At 29.9% G+C, this 24,184-nt stretch overlaps 1 protein-coding gene across 13 annotated transcripts; it reads right to left on the bottom strand.

Moving 5' to 3' along the window:
• Positions 1–8,762: 8,762 nt before the first annotated feature.
• LOC112797182 (serine/threonine-protein kinase STY13) lies at positions 8,763–13,046 on the bottom strand. 13 transcript variants are annotated; one of them, XM_072235923.1, is made up of 8 exons: positions 12,799–13,046; positions 12,195–12,601; positions 11,883–12,075; positions 11,193–11,325; positions 10,810–11,005; positions 10,376–10,500; positions 9,887–10,045; positions 8,763–9,402 (listed from the first exon to the last, which is right to left on the bottom strand). In XM_072235923.1, the coding sequence occupies exons 3-8, from the start codon at positions 12,056–12,058 to the stop codon at positions 9,112–9,114; spliced, it is 1,080 nt and encodes a 359-aa protein (XP_072092024.1). In that variant the 5' UTR covers positions 12,059–12,075; positions 12,195–12,601; positions 12,799–13,046; the 3' UTR covers positions 8,763–9,111. The 13 variants fall into 13 exon arrangements, with proteins under 13 accessions (XP_072092024.1, XP_072092027.1, XP_025695773.1 ...); XM_072235926.1 differs by having other exon boundaries at positions 8,763–9,409; positions 12,811–13,046; XM_025839988.3 differs by having other exon boundaries at positions 12,811–13,046.
• Positions 13,047–24,184: the final 11,138 nt, after the last annotated feature.

Genomic DNA, 24,184 nt, shown 5'->3' with positions numbered 1-24,184 from the left:
ATTGTTAATATTCAAATTTTTAAATACAAAAACAAATTGTATACATATTGAAGATATAAATGTAAAATATATGTTTAAAATAAATAAAGAAGACAAAAATAATTATTTATTTTTTATGAATACTCCCAATTTATCTGTTTTATATATTTTATGCATATATTTATATTTATCTTTTAAATATTTATACAAATAGCATTTGTATTTAAAATTTGTAATATTAAATAATTTTATTTAAAATTTATATTTTTACCTTATTGTTTAAATTACCATATTGGTATCTTCTCTAAGATAATAAAAAATTTAATTCTTTATAGAAATAGTTTGTTTTATTTTTAATAAATTGTTAACTAAAAAAAAAAGAAAAATTATTTAAAATACAGTAATAAAACTGATTTTTATTATTTTAAATTTGTATTATTAATTTCAGTAACATATCTATTTTTAAAAAAAAATTATGTATGATAAAAAATATGTTAAGTTGGTTAGAGAACAAATTTTATTTTTAGATTTACATGTTCATGCTTTTATATATTTTTCTAATTATTTTTACTACATTTATTTTGTTATATTACATTTTACATATGAATATATATTGCCACAGACCCCCGCCGCTTTGAGACTCTCCTCGATCATAGTGGTAAGGTGGCTCCGACCAGAGATATCATCCATGCCTATACGAGCATGAGGATAGATATTCTTTCGGACAAACGCAAGAGCATCCGCCTTAACCTCACCAGAAGAACCAGACTCTAAGGTCTCGCGCTTGTTGGGATCAGGGGAAGGTCGGACGACGGGGGGCGGCTGAGAGGGAGCTGAAGAAGAAATCACCATGAGATTGGAAAGAGTCCCAATGTTCCGAGGAGGAGGAGGAGGAGAGATAACCCTGGCACCACCAGCCCGAGCGCGAGACTTAGCTTTAGCCTCCTGAACCCTCTGGAAAGATTCTTGAGTAATTGTCTTTGCCATTTCTCAAAACGAAAACAGTAGCTAAAGAATCAAACTAGTCGGAATGATCAGTTACCAAGTCGGGAATCTAACAGACAAGAGAAAACTACCTAGCTGTGATTGGATAAAGGCCAGAGACCCATGGAGAAACTTTTTAGTATCCAAATGTGGGGCCCTCCCCCACACTTCTCGGAGGAACCCCACAACGGCAGCCTCTACTTCATCCAGGTCATCCAGACCATATTTCTCACAAGGGGAGGCCTCCAGCCAGTATAAGGGAAAGCGAGGAGAAAAATTATCATCCACAGAAAAGGGGTGATGACCCTCTACAGCTTGCACTTTGAAAAAGAAATTATTAAAGTCATGAAAAGATTCATCAAAAAGGCTAAAAATCCTCCGACCTTGTATGGCTCGGAAGGAAACCCATTGTTGTTTATTGTTCAACCCACTAAAAAGCTTGGTCATATGTTAAACATATTTATACGAAAAATGAATGATTTTTTTACATAAATATAAAAATTATTATGTTAAAAAATAATCTAAAAAGTAACAAAGACTTCACACTATGATATTAAATTATTAAATTAGTTAAGTCAAAAATATTGGTGACTAAAAAACTTAAACACATAAATCCCTCACATAATGAAAAATAATACATATAATATTATTAGATTTATAAATTCTTTTTTTATATTTTAAACACGTCTCTCATACAATTTCTTAAAATTTTGGGTGTCGAATCCACTACTCGGCCTCCTATAGATCCGGCCCCGGGAGTACATATGTTTCTTCTAATTTTTTTTATTAACAACTAATAACACTTTTTACAAACTCCAGGAAACTACATACTCGTAAACAAATTAACAATTTTCATAAATAACAATGTCTCATTTTTTTTGGAATATGGTTCTCAAATTTTGCATCAACATTCAATCTCTTAGGCATCTTTTAAACAATATGTATAACGCTCCATAATTTTGATGGTTATTCTTTGCACTCGTTGTGCCACAACCCTAACTCAAATTTTGGGGCCGTCTGAGAAAAAGATAGTAGCCACTAAAGAGAGAAAGAAGGCGAAAAATAGAATTTTCGTTTTTGCGCAAAGCAGTAAATTTCAAATGGCAATTTCTCAAATTTTCACCGTTGGATCGGCTTGAAGGTTAAACTGCATGTTCCTATCATCTGGTTCTTCATTCTGGTCGGTGGAGATGTTCATTGGAGAATTTCATGGAGAGAAATTGCCTTCACAAGAGAGAAATTAGGTTTCTCATTTTTTAGACAGAGTAACAAACTTGGAACAGCAGTTTCTCATTCTTTAACCGTTGGATCTACATGAAATTTGGGATATAGATTCTTGATGTCTTGATCTTTATTCTGAACAGTGAAGATTTTAATTGGAGGTCCGTAGATGGAGAAATTGCCTTCGACATCATCTTTTTTTTTTGGTATATTTCATCTTATTGCTTCTTATTTGTGAGCTTTGGTGCTTTCATATTTTCGCTGCTTATATGCAGAAATTGGTTTGGACGACCCGTGGTTTTGACCTCTCACATTCACGGGGTTTTCCACCTTAAACTTTTGATGTGTTCTTGTTATTGCTTTACGTGCTATATTTGCTTCTTATAGTTGCTGCCATGTTGTGTTGTGAGTACTTTCATATTGTTCTTGTGTTGGCTATTTGTGTTGTTTTCGCTTTTAAACTCTTCCAAAGACATGCCGACACGCAAATTTTCAATCTTACATGAAACGGGGAAACACATACATATAAAATATAAAGTATTTTAAAATTAAATTGTAATGATATTTTGATTCTTACTCATATTAAAATATAAATTAAATTTTTTACTTATTTTTAATGTTTTATTTTAATTATACGAAGTATTTAAAATAACTTTGGTTTTAATAAATAATAATATATATTATATCTAAACTTATTTTGAGAATACATGTTAACAATAAGATTGGACACGCTGACACGTGATGATATTTAGGTGTGTTCAGACGTGTCCGGAGAAGATTTTCTTTTTTAATTTATTAACACACGATTGGATACAACAAATACGCATATCGAACGAGTGTCCATGCTTCATAGATTATTACCCATCCCACCCAACCCAATTCACTAGCTTCACCATAACTGTTGCATTGCATTTGAAGAAGAACTTGAAATTGAGATATTAACTTTCTGTGATATGTTTGGTGTAAAATATAGTTATATCTTACTTAATATTTTATTTAGTTCAAAATAAATATACATGTAAAATGAGAATACTTAATAAAATATTTTTAATTATTAAAAAATTATTATTAAACTTTCAAATTTTTTTCTCAAAAATTTTAATTGTTGTATCTTCATTTTTAAGAAATATTAAACTTATTACAATTTTATGTCTCAATTATAATTTTAGTTTTCCTCTCTAATCACTATATGTAATATTGACTTTAATCTCCCAAGTTCCAATCCCAATCTCTACGAATATATTTTTAATAGTACTTATGTCAATGCTTATGTTACTCTCCATGTTTGTTTTTTTTAGTGAATTGTCGTTTTTCTCTCCAATGTTGGGGTAAGTCCCAAAGTTGTCTTTAACGTTTTATTCGTCTTACTTAATTTTCTAACGTTTTAAAATTGATTCAATGTTTTCCTGCCATTACAGATCCGTTAACATGTTTGACGGCAGGACGAAATTTAGACGATTTTAAAACGCTAGAGACTTTAGTAGAACGAAGACGTTAGGACAACAACCATACATATAATTAAATTTTAAAAAAAGAGAAGAGACCTCTGAAATATTATAACTATTATTATTGTTATTATCTATTTTCTTGGGTTTCATATTTTATTCCTTTATTATTACCATAAGAGTCTTTTCGTTATCCAATTTCAGTTGTCTGCCCAAAAATATTCTTCATGGTCCAAAACGTTAAACAAAAACGGATATTTGTGTCAAATATTATGCTCACTTTTTTTGGCTTCAATAATACATAAAAAAAACAGCCACACTTAAAGGTGAACTTCACAAACTTCCTGGATATCCAAAAAAAGGCCCATTAATTTAACTCCCATCATTATCATCTAACCCAAAATTTGGGCAACCATCATCAACTAATCACCATCAGTTTTGGCGCAGGAACTGTCTGCCACTTTAGCGACAATAAAGGCACGTGTCCTCTATTATGAAGTGCCACATGCTTTCAGCACCAGAAGAAAAAAAACTGTTTCAGCACCCTAGCAATGGCCAATAATTTATTGCTTCTCCTCCAAAAATGAATTTGAAAGCAGATGCCTTTATTAATTTTGATTTTTCGATCCCTACGATTTTCACTGGTTTGTCAGTATTGTTACTTGTGTTATGTGATGTACATGCGTTTAATATTATACTTTTTATTTTATATAACATTGTTACTTAAATAATGAAATTTGTATGGACAAGTAGGTTGACCGGATATCTTTGTTAAATGATTATAGCAATAACAATATTAGGGAACTAAGAGGATATAAGTTAAAAATTAGTCAAATATCTTTTTGGATGAATCTAAAATTTTTACATAAATAGTGTTTATGCTAAGTATTAAGATGTTTTTTCTACTAATATAAATATCAGAATGTTTCTTTTTCATACTAAATAAATATTCTTTTATATATTTTATAATTTTTTTATATACTAAGAATTAGAATTATTAGAAGCAGAGTTTCGTGATTTCCGTTCCTATTTTTCCAACGTATCATTTAAAATTTTAATTTGGGGTGAGAAGCAATTAATATCAAATATTATAAATTAAAAATAAATAAAATTAATTAAAAATAATTATAAACTAATTAAATTATTTATTTTTTGATTGATGATTTCATATATTTATCCTTATAGAAATTAGACAATAATACCGTTTAGAGAAATTCTGAACACAGTAAAAGATGCTGTCAGAATACGGATTCATATATTAATTGTCGCTTAATCTTTATTTACAGTATTTATCATCTTTTGTATTCGTAAATTTTCTTGAAATAGTTTGTCAGAGATTTATACAATCACGACAAACTTTTTCATCATTTGGTTCCGGCTCGATGTCCGTAATGATATAGACCAATTTTAAATATAATAGTTTTTCTTATTTGAATGTCTAGAGTGATATCTCACTAATAAAATGACGAGATAATTTAGTATGTAATAAAGCATTTTAAGAGTTATAAAAAATTCTAATGGTGTGCATAACAATATCTTGACAGATTCTAAAAATTTAAATTGACTCGTAGTGCGTGACAAAATTGTTTTGAAAAAATCATACTGAAATTGTATTGTATTGTTGTTATGTGCGTGAACGATGCTAAACAAATTAATTGTGAATATTTATACCTATTTTCAAAGTCACATAAAAAATATTATGTAAAAATATCATACTTATCAATATCAATTGATAAAAAAAGGTTAACATTTTTATAAATTGGTAAAGTTAGCACCCTTCCCGATGCTTTTATTTTTCAAATCTTATCATTTCTTTTTTAAAGATAAAATTCATCAATTAAAAATTAAAAACAAAAAGTTAAATTAATTTCATTTTTTACTTGAAAAAGAAAACACGAAAGGTTTTAAAATTTGTATATTAATGCCTCATGTAGGGAAGAACTTTGACATGAAAAATTATTTTTTCTAACAGAATAAAATATTAAAAACTATTTAATAATTAAAAGTTATTAAAAATTAATATATCCATCAAAATTTTTTAAAAACTAATTTGGTATCACTCAAATAGTTTTAAAGCGTTGCTACTACACTAGTCAACAAAACTGTATAACAAGGTGAATTATATCACTTGGCAATTGCCATTTACAAAACGTTAAGTACAGCATTTTATCAATTTCGTTAGGTAGATAATTTGAACAATCTAAATAATTAGCTAAGAGTTTGGTCTAATACAAGTAAAAAATAAAAAATATACTCCCTAAATTATTCAATCTATGATGCACAGACACGCAATACGACACGAGATACGCCGACACGCAAATTTTAAAATTTTATAAGACACAAGGATACGCATATATATAAAATATAAAGTATCTTTTGGATAAATCGTAATGATATTTTGATATTTTATTGATATTAAAATATAAATTATTTTTTAATTATTTTTAATGTCTTATTTTAATTATATCAAGTATTTAAAATATTTTTTTCTAATAAATAAAATATATACTATATCTAAGTTTATTTCAAGAATATATGTTAAGAATAAGACTCGACACGCTGACATGAGATGGTATTTAAGTGTGTTCAAGCATGTCCGGAAAAGAATTTTTTATTTTTTATTAAGACACGGTCGGACACAGCAAACACGCATGTCGGACGAGTGTCGGTGAGTGTCATATCCGAAATGTGTCCGACACACGGATACGGCAACTCAGCGAAGTGTTCGTGCTTCATAGATCCAAATCAAAAAAGCCACTCAATTATTCAAAAAATTTAACCATATCAAACCCTAACTTACCAAACCAATTTACTCAAACTGTTTCTTCTCTCCAAACCCTCTGCCACCCCACCTTCATCAATCATCCCACTTTACCGGTGTCAATCGCACCCTCACCGGCCATTATCCTCACCCCTGGGATCATCAAGCCGTCACCGCTCAGCAAGTAGCCCCCTCTCCTGCACATCTCTCCCCCTCGCCGGCAGCCAATATCACAGACGGGCTCCGCCTCTCCGTCGCGCATCCGTTGTTCCCCGTGCATCTCTCTTTCTCTCCAGAAACTAACCTCGGCGTCGATTTTAACCACCACGGGAAAGAAGGTCGGCTCTGTGCTCTCCCTTGACGCGCTGCTTGGCTCACCATCCACCATCACTGCGCGACGCTCACCCACTCACCGGAGATACTTGTTACCATATTCCTTCTTGCTTTTGTCGCTGGTTGGCATGGTAGACACATCACCGGTGTCGCACTCTGCCCACTCGCTACTTCAATAGGTTAGTTGATGGCCAGGTTTTTAACTTTCAAATGAGTGTTCATGAAATGTATTTAGTTGAGTGAATGGATTTTGCCTCTCCTGTACACAAAACAACCATCCACGTAACACTTAAAATAAACATCCAGCTTCCTAGAGAACTGAACATCCCGCATTCATTAACTATTTACACTTAAACCGAATCTAATAAAATAACTATCCGATTATTCATTAAAATAACCATCTGCACCAACAACAACCATTCGATTTTGTATGAAACTAAACATCCGTATCCAAAATAAAACTTTAATTCATTACCTACTTGAATTGTTGTCCCTAGTACAACGCACTTGCTAGCTGAAAGAATAGAATCATCAATGATTAATGAGGATGGTGCAGTAAAAATTTCTTTACCACGATTACATGAGGGAAATGCAGGTGTTGCTATTCATGGTGAGACTACGACGGTGTCGGCGGGTGCAGCAAAAAGGGGGACATACGAGGCGGTTGCGGAAGGATCCACCACAGTTATCGAGGAACAACGACACAATTTGAGGTTTCGATGGTGTCGGCGGGAGCCCACGGTGGCGTTGGCACGGTCGGCGAGGGGAGGGGATTGCAACAGCGCAGGTGAGGCTATGGCGGCAAGAAGAAAATCAAAGATTGAGAGGTTATGATGAGATTAGAAGTAACCGTAGGTAGTGTGAATAAGTTTAATTGCTAATTCTAATTTTTCAAATTTTACAAATTTAAAATTAAATAATTAATTAACAATCTAATTTTTAATTATAATTTTATTTTTTTTTAATCTATTATTCACCTTGTTCATAATTGTCATTGTTTCCTATACTTTCTTAATATACATGTTTAAAATGATCAGGCCTTTTCAATAGGTTAAATTATAAATTAATTATTATCATATTTACGATGTGAAAATATTAAGTTGGCCCTATGTTAAGAAAATATACATCTTAATTAGCATGCTTAGTTTTTTATGCTTAATTTTTTATTTTGAAAAAACTTTAAACCTTACTCATCTATTAAATTCCCAATAAATTTTGTATCAATTACAACTCATTATGTACTTTTTAATAAATAAGAATGTGTTGGCATGGCAATGTCTTTGTCCCTAATAATATTTTTTCTTGTAAATTTTTTTTTTTTTGTGCTTAGTAATATTATAAAATAAAATCTACAATCATCTTGGTAGGCAAACACATGCATATCAATATGCTTTTATTTGTGAAAAATACTATTTATACACCAAAACTAGGTACTAAAATTAACCACTAATTTATTTGTAAAAAATTATGTGTGATTTAATTTATTTTTAATGCGTATTTATATTCTAATATATATTTTATATTAGTGATTAATTTTAGCAACTAATTTTAGTGTATACGTAACATAGTTATTTATTTATAAATAAAGTTGAAGACATACAAACAAAGCTTTAACTTCAAACACCTACCTTCTACTACTTATCTTATTTCAGATTGAAGTTTATATAGTTTAGACCCGTTGAAAAAAATCATGATACCAAACTTCCACCATAACTGTAGGATATTCGCATATATTAATGAAAAAATATTGACAAATTAAAATACATATTGACATGTTACTCTTTCTGGCGTAAACTATAAGATTATTTAAATCTAATGGTCAACAACATAAATTATCTTAAAAACTACTCTGAAAATTTTCCTAGGGAATGAATGAAAGAATATTACATTTGAACAAACCCCTTTTTTTTTCCTTACCAAATTTTTGTTTGAAAAATAACATTCTAACAATTTCATATCATTTTCAAAGTGATGTCTTCAGCTAACGTCCACAAATGAGTAGAAAAATACAAGCCATGCACCATCCAATGACAAAGACATTAGTCCCTTAAAAAAAATTAATAACTGATTTACTGTTAATCATTACACAATAATTAATCATATTTATCAAAACAAAGCAAATGTTCAAAAAAAAGTGTTTTAAACAATTCTATTTCTTTCTTCTTACTCTTTCCAAAAAAAAGTCTATGAACAACATTCTATTCTATTTTGTGGAGCATGTTACATTCTTTCTAGTTGTCACCTTAGATGGTTACTCATATAAATGCACTAAAATTATATACCATAATACCATTGCAACTTTTTTCAGTTTTCATCTACACCAAAAGGGAGATTATAAGGGGGGGGGGGGGGGGGGGAGGGGAAAAAAAAAAAGGTTATCACTTGATGTTAGTTTTTGGTCCTCTTTGAAGAAAACAAATGGCGAATAAAAGCGAACTTCCCTCTGTTCCGGGCGGAATACTGAGTAATGGTACCATTACTTGTCGTCGCTTCCTCAGGCTCGATTTCATCAGGCTCTTGCATGGGAGGAGACGGTGGCGAAAGCATGAAGAGAAATGCATTGAGCATGCGAATGATCTGACTAAAACTCGGTCTCAGGTTAGGATCTTCAACCCAGCATGATTGTATGATGAAGGCGAGATCCGGGGATATATCTTCAGGCATGCTAGGCCTCTCTTGCTGCAACCTCAAACACAAACCATATCAAGATTAGCCAATACATATATTTCAATCAAGCATTTAATATATCATGTGTAAGGATTTTACACCGTCAATCCAATCATATATTGTCTCCATGTGACCTCAAGGTTAAGGGTTCAAGCCGTGGAACCGATCACTAATATAATTATCAGGTTAGACTGCCTACGTTACACCTTTTGGGTGCCACCCTTCCGGACCTTCCGTTAACGCAGGATGCTTGTGCACCAGGCTCCCCTTTTAATCCAATCATATATTGTCACGTTATTCAAAATATGTGACTCCGGCAATAATTACTTCAAAAATCATATACACGATGATTCCTAATTGGTTGAGAGACTATCAAAATTACTCTCTTACCTTTATCTTTCAACATCAGCATATATTAGAAATGTTGGAGTAGAGAACTACATGAATAAGGTAAGGGGAAACAATCAACTACAACTCCATATTTCAAATTTAATACCTTAAATGCAGCAGCATAAGCAGCCTGTAAATTCGACATCCCTTCGAAAGGCATGCGGTTTGTTAGTAGCTCCCACAAAACAATACCAAAGCTATACACATCAACCTTGTTGTTGTAGTGCTTTTTCTCTCCCTGGCGCAATGTCACGGTACTATACAACTGCAAAAAGGAGCAGGCAAAATAAAGTAAGAACTATCTATAAGAGAAAAACTCCAAAACGGCTAAAAAATCAACAGCATAGTTTTAACAATCAAAATTTAGCTCCCTAAAGGGTCTTAAATGTGTGGTTTTTATCTGTTCAGTGATTAAAATACCTTGAAATGCTTTTGAGCAATGTCATTTCATTAGAAGAAATTTGAATAAACAGGACGTCAACATGTGACACGGTAGCATTGGATTGAGTAAATTATAATGGTGATGCAATAAACAAAGGTGCTAAACACCAAAAGAAGAGCTAGCCTTATCAGCACTTCCAAGATTACAACATACCTCTGGTGCCATCCATCGGTAAGTTCCGGTTTCTGCTGTCATCATTTCAGTCACGGATTCTTCTCTTGCGAGACCAAAATCTGCAAGTTTAACAGACTTCTGATTTGCCGTAAGCAACAGATTGTCTGCATTGTCAAAGTTTCAAAAACAAAGTTGAAGAGAACCACACTAACACAACATGGCTTCAATACATCACATATACCTATATTTTGCACTGTAGCATTAATACATAAAATCACTATCATTAAATTTTAATCTATGATTAAACAGTAGACTTTCCTGTTTCGTAACATTTAATACTACCAAATTCACAATGAAGCAAAATAAGACCCGAAATACCTAAGGATACTAAGGCCACACATCCATGACAGACATCTAATTTCAATAAACCAAATCACAAATAATGATATTAATCAAATTACGCAAAATAGTACCAGGCTTCAGATCTCTATGTATGATCCCGTTGGCATGTAGCCAATCCATGGCCCGAGCAATATCAAGGGCAAAGTTTATAGCAACATGAAGGTCTAGTAACTTCGGACGGATACTTGTTAAGTATTTCCTCAGTGACATCCCAGGCAATAATTCTGTAACGATCACCATCAAAGGATCCTTACAAGCTCCAATAAACTGCAACCACAAAAGAAAAATAAAAAGAAAAAAACAATCAGTGACAGCATTATCTTCTAAAGAGTGGAAATCATCACTCATACTAGTACCAGAGCGAAAGAATATAACATAACTTCTCATTATCACATAAGATGTAATACAACAGATCAATACACAGAGAAATTATAATAGCTACAATAGAACTCACCTTAACAAGATTCTCATGATGGACACGAGACATCATATTAACTTCCCGAGCAAACCGATTTTCAAGGGCAGCTCTTTCTTCAGAAGTGCTCCCACGATTTAAAACTTTGATTGCAACAATTCTCTCTCCATACCTGAAAAATCATTAAATCCACACCTACATAACTTGATACACATACAAATAGCTATAACAGTTGGAATGGTACTCCATGAGCAGTTCAATTTTGACCTTTCATTGGAACTTAAAAACAAAAAATCAAGAGTTTGAAGTCAATTGTTCTTAGGTAAACTCAATACCATAGACATGGTCATATTTTATAGTTGATCCTATATAAGTCAAAGCAGTGAACAGGGAAAATCCCAACATTGTTATTGAAATTTGTGACGTTAGATATTCACTGATTAAACCAACCACTTAATCATCCAATTTTTTTTTAAATAAAATGATCCATATGAGAAATAAAATTAATTAATTATGAAAAACTAAATTGTAGACATGCATCCCACAACTGCAGGATCAGGGTCTTACATACTTGCCCCATTACATAGAATCAGCTACATGGATTAAAAGGCGCCAAAGTATCCTATCATATAATTCATAAATCACAACTAAACATTATTCAAAACTAAATACTTAAGGCATGAAATACAATTAACATCAAAATTCAAAAGGGTTTTTGTTGCCACTAACCTTCCTTCATAGACTTTACCATGAGCTCCCTCACCAATCTTGGACCCTATAAACAGAAGTTTTGGATCAACCAAAAGGCTCTCATCGATTGTTAACTGAGTATCTGTTATGAACCCATTTTGCTTCACTGATTTTGACTCAGTGCTTTCCGGAACCGATTCTTCTCTGAAACTCATGCTGCAACCTTACAAAACTATACACCCCAATTCCTCATTTCAATCATTACCCACATAATAATCAAACAATGAAAATCAAAGTATAAAAAGAAAAAGACTTTACTTTCAAAATACAAAATTCAAGACAAAAACCAACCTCCCAGAATCCTCTCCTTTCTACATGAACATCATCAACAAAATAAAGAACCAAACCCCAATTCTTCTGAGTTATATATGAAATTCAACATCAGGAACAACAAAAAAAGGCATCTAGAGCCCCACAAAGTACAAAGCTTCTTCAAACTTGAGCTCCTTTCGTCTAAAGCCACCAATAACAAAAAAGGGAGGCAAAAATATATAATAACAACAAATAAAAAATAGTTTTTTTTTTCTTTCCCCTCTTCTGAGATGAACCTGAAAAGAATCAATGATGTCGTTGTTGTTCTTCTTCTTCCTTCTCCTATACCCTAAAAAGTAGGCATGCCCCCTTCACCCCTTTTGTTATTTTCAAACAAGTTCAAGGCTTTTGCTTCAGTGAGAAGCTGAGCTTTCGGTGCAGTTCATCTAAAAGAGGAAAGGAAAGAGAAGTGAGATAAGATAATAAACATTAAATAAAAAAAGAAAGAGAAAAAGAAGATCAAAAGCAACTTACAACAGAAGTTAAAAAAAATACCAACATTTTTTTCCTCCTTTTCTATTTTAAAACAAAATTAAAATTGTGAACGAGAGAGAGAGAGAGAGAGAGAGAGAAGTGAAAGTACGAAGGAATTTACTGAGTGAGAAAGTGAGAGAGTAGATGATCAAGTTGATGAGGTTTGGAGGAAGAAGAAGAAGAAGAAGATATTCTGATTTCTGAGTGTGTGTTGGGTTGGGTTGGGACGGAGAGAGAGAAAGGTTTCAACTTTCAACTTCAAAAGTGGGAGGTGAGAGAAAGTGTGTAGTGTGTCAGAGAGGGAAAAAAAACAAAATAGAAAAATATCGGAAAACCATTTCTTGTATATGTTAATATAATTAATTTTTGCATATTAAAAGTCTCTTATAAGAAAATGAATTCGTATTTGGAAATTGGAACTAATTTTTAATTAATTAATATTAAATTCAAATTTATTAGCGTTTGACTTATAGAATTTTTTATTTTTTGAATAATTTATAATTTAAACTTTATGATATAAAACTTTAAGATAAAAAATATCACTTTCAAAAAAAATCAGCTAATATTAGTTAAAAAAATTGGTTCTTTAATTAAACTCTAAAAAATAGTTATTGACAAATAATGAAGCCTAATGAAAAATTAAAATTGTAGCTAAATGTTTTTAAAAATTTTGTATTGCATTTGCAAAAATGTAAAATTCTATTGTATTTGTATTTGTTATTTTTATTTTCATTACGAAAAAATCATTTATACTCTTTATTAAGTCTTATCCTCCATAATATAACCATTGTTATAATTGTTAATAGTATTGAATTTTTCATAAGTGATAACATTGTGAAAGAATAAGAAAAAAAAATAATTTTTATTGATTGATTGAATTGTATTGAAAATTATGAGCGTAAAATTAAATATATATAAAGTATTATCCTATGAAAGATAAGAGTAACTAAAAATAAGATTAAAAAAAAATAAGATAATAAAGACTAAAATTATAATTGAATTTATGTATTCTGTTGGACTGAATTTGTGGGTTACGAGACTTCTTTATTGTTGTCATGAGCTAAGGTGGAAGAGTAGTTTAATAATAGGACATAAATAATCAATAAAATTTTACATCCAAGTTATAATTATAATTAAGTTCAATAAAATATTTTAAATTTATGCACTTCTTCTTCTTCTTTCTACCATCACCTCATCATTCTTTTCTCATTTGAATTTCTTCTTTTTCTTCTTTTTTTTTTCTCCTCCTCCATCATCATCATGATTATCATCATTTTCGTTATCATAATCTTCTTCTTATACATATTGTCGTTATTGTTGTTGAATTTTTTCTATGTTGATGATATTATCTGATCAAAAATTGATTTTCGATATATTTTTGTTCATGATTCAGTCTTGTTCGTGTGATTGTTTTCAAACTAAGTTAATTGTGTCGTAATTATTCTGTAATTTTGATTCATTACTGAGTTAATTATGTCACAATCATTATATAATTTCGGTTCATTTCTGAGTGAATTAAGGTGTATTTGAACTCATTGTCCTGCACAATTCAAAACTCTTTCTTCTCTTCTCCTCATCTTCTACTACTTCGTCTTTTTCATCTTTTTCTTCTTCATCTTCACCTTCTTATTTCATTTCTCAAAATTCTTTTTTATTTACTCTCTTGAAAGGAATAAAACTAAGAAAAAGAGAAGAAAATATCAAATAAAAAAAGAAGAAACATATTAATGACGTTGTCTGATCCAAAATTGATTTTGGATGTGTTTTTGTTCATGATTCAATTTTGTTTGTGTGCTTGTTTTTTAACTAAGTTTATGTGTCGCAATCATTATGGTAATTTTCGGTTCATTTCTGAGTTAATTGTGTCGCAATCCATTATATAATGTCGGTTCATTTCTGAGTGAATTAAGATGCATTTGGACTTGTTGCCCTGCACAATTCAAAACTCCTTCTCCTCTTCCTCCTCAACTTTTTCTGTTTCTTTTTCTTTTTCATCTTTTTCTTCTTCATCTTTTTCTTCTTTCATTTTTTTTCTTCTTCATCTTTTTCATATTGGAAATCTTTTATTATTTCTTTATCATTGTCTCTGCTTCTCTTTTTTTTGAGTTAATTGTGTCACAATCATTATGTAATTTCACTTCATTTCTGAATTAATTGTATTGCAATCATTACATAATTTCGGTTCATTTTTGAGTGAATTAAAGTGCATTTAGGACTCATTGTCCTGCACAATTCAAAACTTTTTCTCCTCACCTTCTATTGCAATAACAACAATAATAGCAGTAACAAAAGAATGACGATGAAACGAAAACACGGGAAGAAAAAAAAGGAGAAGGAGCAAAAGGAGAAAGAGGAGGAGGAACGCAAAAAAGAAGACGACGATAACGTGAATTCCTAAATGACTTGATTAGAAGAATGATGTGTGCGTGTATAATTATGTTCTTTTTAATGAAAATGATTTTTGTTGGTGTTATATCTACTCAATTAAATTTGAAAGAAAATATTGTTTAAATGTATAGCAAATTGATAAATAATAATTCCTAACATAGCAAGTATAAATTTTTAAATTGAATTTGTCAAATTTGTAATAATAAAATTTTAATAATAATTTAAACAAAGAAGTATTCGTGTGATAACAAAGACTCAGAGATAGATTTTAAGGAAGATAATTCTCTTAAAAAAATTATTTATTAAGATCACAAGTTATTAGCAGTAGTTCAGTGGTAAAAAAATTTTAGTAATATGTATAAAATTTTAGGATTGAATAGTGATTTATCAAACACTATATTGTGAAGTGGCATTTTTATCAAGTAAAAGAGATAAGAATACAAAATACAGTGACATGAAAAATAGCGAAAGATAAGATAACGGTGCAGCTACACAGCCTACACTTGGTGAAAATAAACTGCAATAAAATATTTTCACACTTTTGGCCTTAGTAACAAGTTGTTAATTATGTTATTAAAGAAAAAAAGAGGATTGGACAACCAAACTATTGAATCCCTTTCAATAATGGTAGGCATAATCAAAATCTGTCCTTTTCTCTTTTAAAATTTAGTAAAACTCAAATTTTAAACAAGAGCTTTTGACCAAGTTAAAATAATTTTCCATCTGCATATAGATGTTTATTAGGTTATCAAATAATTTAAATTAAAATATTTAGCCCAATAAGATATTTTTAAAATTCAAAAGTGATTTGGGATTAAAAATAAGTTGATTATTTTATTTACAATTTTAGTTTTCCAAATTTTTAGTTATTTTTAATTCAATCTCATTTAAGAGTTTATTTAATGAGTTTTAACTAACTGTTGGCTTAAAAAATAAAAAGTTTAATTTTTTTCTCAAGACATTTAATATATAATAAACTTTAAAATATACATTTAGTTCATATATTTTTTCGAATTTCCTAATTGTAGTATCTTTAAAAATATATTCAAATCACTTGTTAGAAAAAAATTCAAAATTTTAATAAAAAATTTTATGTATAAACCAAAATTAATCACCATATATTTATATATAAATACATTTATTACTTTACATATATCTTAATATATAAATAATTAAATTTTTTTATGTATATAAGATGGTTAAAATTTAATACTTTGTCATAATTAATACCACGGTCCACGGGTATCAATTTACAAAATCTAATATATTTTAAAATAAACTTTAAAATGGAAAAAAAAATAAAGCATGTGACAAATTAAAAAAAGACACGTGGAAGACGTGAGAGTGAGGTTGGAAGGTTATATATAGCAGCAGCATCAGCGATTGGGACGTTGTTGGTCGAGGATGTTTCACATATCTCATCTCTTTATCATACTCCATCTTATTAAGCTCCATTCATGGTCCTTACCTTATCCACCGTTCGATTACCTTTAATTGGAAGATTTTCTTATTCAACGGTCAAGAAATTAGTAACTATCAATGGACTCTATATTAGTGGTATGTCTTAGAAAACCCTTCAGATATGTATGAATATTATTATAATGATAATGGGACACCGGACAGTCGGATACTATTCCTTCATGTACGGACATATCTCACCGTTTACTCGGCTCGGCTTAAACGGCTGGCTCACTTTAATTTTGCCTCGTGCGGAAATATATAGGTGGAACGGTCAATTGATACATCTTTTAATATATCAATATGAATAATAATAAATAAATAATTGTTTCCCAAAATAATCGTGTTAACTTGATGGATCAGGGGTGTTCATACATCACTCTCGCATTCGATTAAAATTTTAAATAATGGTCGAAGAATCAATCGTATGCCAACAAATAAGAGTTTCAATTGTCTTATTGGTGATATTATCAGGTTGCAAAGAGGAGGAAGAGGACGAGAATATTTGTGATTCAAAGAAAATAATGATATTTAACTCGTGTTTTTGTGTTCATCAAAATTCAATTAGTCATCTTGTATGATAATAAAATTTACGAGTCTTATAATGTTAATAGTTTAGAATCTTGGTGTTTATATACTTTTAACACCAAAATGTCTGATCATTCTTAATTTTTTTTCATCAATATTTAAATGAATTTGACATATATCAACTTATTAAAGTTAGAACATGCTTACACTGTTACAGAATTATTGAGATTTAAAGTCCTCTCACAAGCATGGAGTATATTTACGGAATTACGTATTAGTATTTTTAGTTAAGTAATTCGATCCAATTTTATGAAGTATTCAAGGAGGCTTGTAAATTATAGTAGATTATGTATAGATGTTCATTGTGAAAGACTTTTTGGTTCTGGGAAGGGAAATGCAAATTTTTTCAAACTCACCCCCTCTCAATATTAATTTGAATATACAACTTAATTAAATTTTTTTAAAAAATGATCTTAACATATAAAGCTGTATTTAGATGTATTACAGAGACAAAAACAAAGAATAATTCTATATTTTATAATATATTTGATTTAAGAGACAAAAATAAAAATACAACTTTATATATATTTTTTAATTAAATTTCTCTATCAATCTTCACTTAAAATATATGGAGACACAGAATTTAGAGGCTATTTTAATTATTTTTTTCTTTATCTCTAATATATTTTATAAATACCAGAATTTGTCCTTTTTTTCTTCTTCTTTTTCTTTTTCTTAGTTATCATCTGTATTATCTTAGTTTCGTCCTCTCTAAAGTTTGCTTTCCTCTAATACTTATTGGTATGGTAACTGAAAAAGAAAGAGTAAAAAAGATGAAAAGACGGAAAAAATAAAGGAAGATCGAGTATGAAGGTGGAGTAAAGAAAATGAAAGGTTAAGAAGATGAAAGAAGAGTATGAATATGAAGTGAAAAAATAAATATTGAACTAATTGAAATTTAATAAAAAAAAATCAAGAGAACAAAGAAAAGAGCTTTCTTTTATTACACAAGATGGGATTTTGATCGAAAAAATATTATAGGTTTTTAAAAAAAAATCAAAAGGAATATAATGTTTTTTATTATGTATTTATTTAACTGTATCTATCTTTTCAAATATAAAATAAAGACATTTGACAAGTTTTTATTCACTGCTACTTTCAAACATAATACAAAAGTATAAAAATATTAAAAATTATTTCTGATCTATCTTTTTATCTTTATATCTTTATCTCTGTATTTTTGTCTTAAGTACAACATTCAAATATAACTTAAGAACTTATATTATAAATAATTTATAAATAAATTATTTTATATTTAATTTTTAATTACAAAAATGCTTATTTTAAAGTTGTGGTGATATATCGCATTTAATTAGAAAAAAAAGTTTTTTTATTTTTTTAAATACTTTAATAATTTTTAAAAAATTATAAATTAATTTTAAAAATTATATCAAACAATAATACTTTAATTTTTAATAATTTAAAAATAAAAAATAAACTTTTAAATCTTTTCAAACAAATTCTTAACCTAAAATTATTAACTGAATTCCTTGCACATATCCTTCACCAACTAGTTCGAAATTCTATGTCTGAGAGAAGCTAAATTTTCATCGCCTCAAAAAGAGTTTAACTAAGAAATTCCTAATTGAATATATCCGATATATAATTTGTTATCATTCGTTGAGAATGAGATGCAATCTCATCTAAATTATTTTACTTTTTATTTGATAGCCAATTTGTTTGAATTGGATTGAATTTTAGTTCGCATCCAGTTCCTCGATCTTGGGGTAATTTAGTCCTCGTCTTTGCCCATTTCTTCCTCTAAAAATCATCTTCTGTGTTGAATTCCATTTTTTTTAAATTATTGCTGGCACAAATAAGTCTACCTGTAAACTCTATTCATTTTAAACGAACACTTATATTTGATAAAAAGAAATTATGACTTATCTTGTTGGTTTTTCTCTTTACGATTTTTTAATAGTTCATTAATACATTGATTTATAGTGTCCAAATATTATATTCTTTCAAAATCATTATATCCTTTTCATTTGTTCAGTATATTGAATCTAGTTTGATGGACAATCTCTTTGTTGGAAAAAAAATCTAGTATTTTGTGTTTTTCATCTAATATTTTAATTAACTAAATAAGTGGATTTTAGTATTTTTTATATTTTTTATGATTATGGTAATTTGTATAAATATTATTAAAATTAAAATTATCTTTTTTTATATATTTTAATAATACATTTTTAACAATATTTTTTAAAAAATATTACTAAAGTATTACTTTAAATTTAATAATACTTTTTAAAAAATATTATAATTACCATAATTATCTTAATGTAGGTATATTAGAATGATCCAACTAAATAATATATAAATATTTGTAGGGTAGGAAGAACGCACGCACGTTTATAGCGCTTGGCTTACTAAAAATGTTCGTATATCATTATTTGATTTGATAACTAAACAATGTCATATATGGAATTCAGGGTACAACATTTAACAGTACTAATTGTAGTCTTCAATGGCATTATGCCAAATTCTGAGTTGATGACCTAGCTAGGGCTGCTACGCTAGTTGAAATTTCAATTTCAACATCTCTAGCTTCTTACTTACTTTTGCGACTTTGTCTCCACGTTTTCTTTTTTACACTGTTGTTATTGACAATATTAATATGAAAAAAATTAGGGAATCAATAACTTTATTAAATTCTGGTCAATATGTAATTAGTAAAAAAAAAGTGAGTTATTAGATAAAATTTCACATCAATCTTATACTATTAAAATCATTATTAATGACTATTTGATAATTACAAATCATAAAAATTACCGCTCTCTAATACTCCTCTATTAATATTTCTCAATTTTTGTTTCAATTAACCTTAAATTATACCAATAACTTTTGTAATCACATGTTTGGCAGATGTAATCATGGAAATCCTTCTTAGTTCTGTTTGTGGTATTTCTTGTGACCAATATTGTTATTTTTATTTGGATATATTGAGTTTTTTTACTTGAATTCTTATAGAGTGATTTTGGTAATATTTATGTCTTTTTCTCTAAGGTAAATCGTTATTTTAAACAATAATTTGAGATACACATGTAAATTGTAAAACAAAACCATGAATTTTATATATAAAATTCGTGTTTAAATTATAGAACAAAATCACTATTTATATATGTTTATTGTGGTAAATTGTGGATAAAAAGATGATTAATTAGTGACTATAAATTGTAAGTTAGAATCATGATTTTAAATAAAAATTGTAATTTAGACATTTATGGGACAAAAAACTTTTTCCTAAGCTAAAGAGAGGGTAGATGAAAAAAAATTTTGGAAAAAAATGATTTAATTATTTCGTCGGTTCCTATAATTTTATTAAATTTTTAATGAGATCTTTATATATTTTTTAATTGAGTTCCTATATCATATCAAATTTTGTAATTAAGTTCTTACTGCGGCAAAAAAATAGAATTAACACAATATTTTATTAAATAAAATAGAATATTCAGTCAAATATTAAGTATATTCATTTTATTTAACAAAATATTCTGTTAATTCTAATGTTTTTATTATGATAATGACTTAATTACAAAATTAGATATGTTATAAAAGCTTAATTAAAAAGAAAAAAGTATAATGATTAAATTAAAAATTCAATAAAACTAAAGAACTAATAAAATAATTATACTAAAAAAATCTTATCACAAAAATGTCTGTTGTCTCAGTTTCAACTGAATGATATTACTTATATAAAAAACTTTATTCAACAACAACAACAATAATAATAATATATGTAGGAAAAAACATAATAAAAAATTATTAATTTTTGTCTTTTGATATACTATACAAAATTCATATCTTAATTTAGTAACTATGTTGTTAAAACATAGTTATTTTACGAGATAATTTTTTAAAAAACGTAGTTGAATAAACATAGCAAATCATACAAGAATAACTAACAACAAAAATATAACTAAGGCTATCAAAATATTCACAACTCATATCATACATCAAAAGGTAAATTATCATCATTAACATGCATATAGATTCAGTTAGTCTACAGTCTACGTCTCATATAATAAATATGTACATATATGAATATACGGCACCTAGGATTTAGCCCATATAAAAAGTCTTTAAATTAACACCCAGACTAACATCTCTAAACTCACTTAATCTCTTTGATTTACTAACAAAAGTGAGGGACTACTCAATGTCTATGCTAAGTAAAAAAACTGCTGTTTTCGCCTACCAACAGAGGTCTGTTGGCATAGACCAACACTAGAGCCTCACCTAGTAATCCGTATTGGGAATCCGTATTGGGATTGTAGTTGTTCCGCAGGAAAAAGTGGTGCATGTGGCTCTTGAGGTATAATCACCTCAGGAGGAAGCTCAAGTATGTACACATCATCATAATCAGGCACAGGTGCCGCTTGATTATCTGGCTAAGCTGGAATGAACTGAGCGGAAAAAGGCTGAATACGTACACATCGGGCTGCGACATCTCATAGAATAGTATCCCGTCTCTATCTGAAGGGAAAGAGTTGGGGTAAGAACTTGGAAGTTTTCAGTAAGGTTCAGGTAAACCGGATTGAGCCTCACACCAACATTACTTAAAACTCCCAAGTTCTTATCCCAATCATTTTACTTCAAATGGAGACGGGAGTAATGTTCTATGAGATGTTGCAGTCCTATGTGTACGAAAATTCCAGCTTTGGTAGCTACAATGTTGGAGAGTCTTGCATCAGACTATACGTATTACAAGACAAACCATTTCTACACTTTCTTGATAGCCCGTACTTTGATCCGGATATGTTGTATGACTTTCTCCTTTCATGGTTACATCCCGAATGTACCTACTCAACCTTTTTCCACTCGGATCATTCCACTGAGCCAGTAATCAGGCGGCACCTGTGCCTGATTATGATGATATGTACATATCTGAGCTTTCTCCTGAGGTGATTATACTTCTAGAGTCACAGGCACCACTTTCTCCCGCAAAGCAGCTACAAGCCCAATATGAACCATTGGGTGAAGCTTTAGTGCTAGTCAATGCCAACAGACCTCTACTAGTAAGCGAAAATGATAGTAGCAGTTCTTTTAGCGGGAAAGAGGTCCCATAGGAGTCTGAGAAGGATGATTCGGAGGAGAAAGAACTGCCTTCTTCCGGTAGCAACCAGTCTCGGGATGGGCTACACATGTGTTTGCTTAATGGAGATAAAATCACCATCCCTGCTAGACATACAATTATCCAATTCTCAAATATTTAGGACAATCATTCACAATCTTACATTCATTAAATATTTAGGATAAGGCCCCATTCATCAAACTTAAAATCAAGACATTTATTCTATAAATATTTAAATCATTGACATTTAATCAGGATAAGATCTTCTTTTGTATCACAATCACGAAGTGAGACAAAACTCACGTCCTTGCCAAATTGATAATCATATCATAGTTAACCATAAATCTTACAGATCAATAATTTCACTTTTTCTATAATCTAAAAATTAATAGTCAATTATCTTTTTCCAAAGAGTCATTTAAGTTTTTACATTGATTCTTATATTAGTACTTTCAAGATATTTAGCAATAATGCCGAAATCCCTTTTTTAAATTTCATATCCAAGGCTATCACCAAAACAGCCTTGACAATCCATTTTTTTCCTACCTTAAAAATATCAAATGATCTCGAAAGTCAGAACCGCACAAATTTTATACTCACATGACCGTCTCGGACTAAGGTTTCTGTTAATCTAAAGATTATAATTTTCTAACCATTCTTGCTCCAAAAATGAAGGAATAACCGTGGCTCCCCTATTTCACAGTAGCCCTACACCTTGTTGCTTTACAAGGTTCCTATACGTCACATAACGATTACGTACTAGCCCGTTTTCATAATATAGGTATCTTAGAAACACTATACTTCGTTTTATTTTTAGTCCCAATGCATTCTGATTTAATTTAGATTTTACATAATTTTTACAAAAAAGGTTGTTATGCATTTTCAAAAACCAAAAAAGACAGCAGTAATATCCAATTCAAAAACCAATATAAATTTCAGTTTAAATCCAATAACTCTCAAAATTAACATGGTTCAACTAGACTCGTTTAAGTTTCTTTTGCAATTAGTTCCAGGTCAATATCATTCCCAATGAAAGAGTTATGTAACTTGGAAATTAGTTCTTTTTTGCACAATTCTATTTTAAAAACTAACGAATACAACTTCTTTCAAGTAGCATAATTTACTCATTAAAACTTAGATCACCCTAAAATTTGGACTGAACACTAGATATACCAAGCTTTTATTTATATTTGATTGAAACGCAATAGGTGTTCAGTTCTAGGAGTTGAGTACTGGAAGTTGCTGACATAAGTGCTGGAAAACTATTTTCTCTACTTCAGACAATACTTTTCAAAAAAATAAACTAGATTCATCAAACTTTCAAACAAAATTAGTTTGATCTCAAAATTCAATTTGTAGCAATCGTGGCGAGGCAAAAAAATTGTTGTCCCGCTCAAAATTCTACAGCAAAAAAGTTTCAACAACCATACTTCAAAAATTTATCATAATTCACACAGTTAACGAACTACCCCACAATTCTCCAATATAACTCTAGACATCCTAGGTTCACCCTAAACTTTATCCCACATAATTCTGATCATGATGAAAATAGTTATAATCATTTAAAGTTGCTGCACTTTTCATAATGATGCAGAAAAATAGATTTAAGATTCTAATTTCATAAATTTATAACTAATTCCACATAGGGATAGCAAAAACACCTGGCAAGGCAGCTACCTGTGGAGATTTATCCACCGGGAGGGGGGTATGGGGCTTGGAAATGGGGGACGGGAGATGGGGCTCCGTATAATAAACGGGGTAGGGGGTAGAGATCCCCACCCTGTGGAGACTGGTTTAACCTCTGTTTATTTAAAAAGACTAAAATGCCCTAATATATATATGAAAAGACTGGTTTTTTGCTTAGCGTTTAACCGTTCGAGGAGAGGATAGGAGAGGAGAGAAATCTGAGGAGAGGCTCTGAAGCTTTTGAATTTTCATTGATGGTTACGGTTCTCATTCTCATTATCTCATATATGTTAGCTTCAGA

The sequence above is a fragment of the Arachis hypogaea genome, chromosome 4 (genome assembly GCF_003086295.3).
Source record: "Arachis hypogaea cultivar Tifrunner chromosome 4, arahy.Tifrunner.gnm2.J5K5, whole genome shotgun sequence".
Classification (NCBI taxonomy): domain Eukaryota; kingdom Viridiplantae; phylum Streptophyta; class Magnoliopsida; order Fabales; family Fabaceae; genus Arachis; species Arachis hypogaea.
Note: the sequence above shows the minus strand (reverse complement) of the source record. Positions and strands in the feature narration are given on the sequence as shown.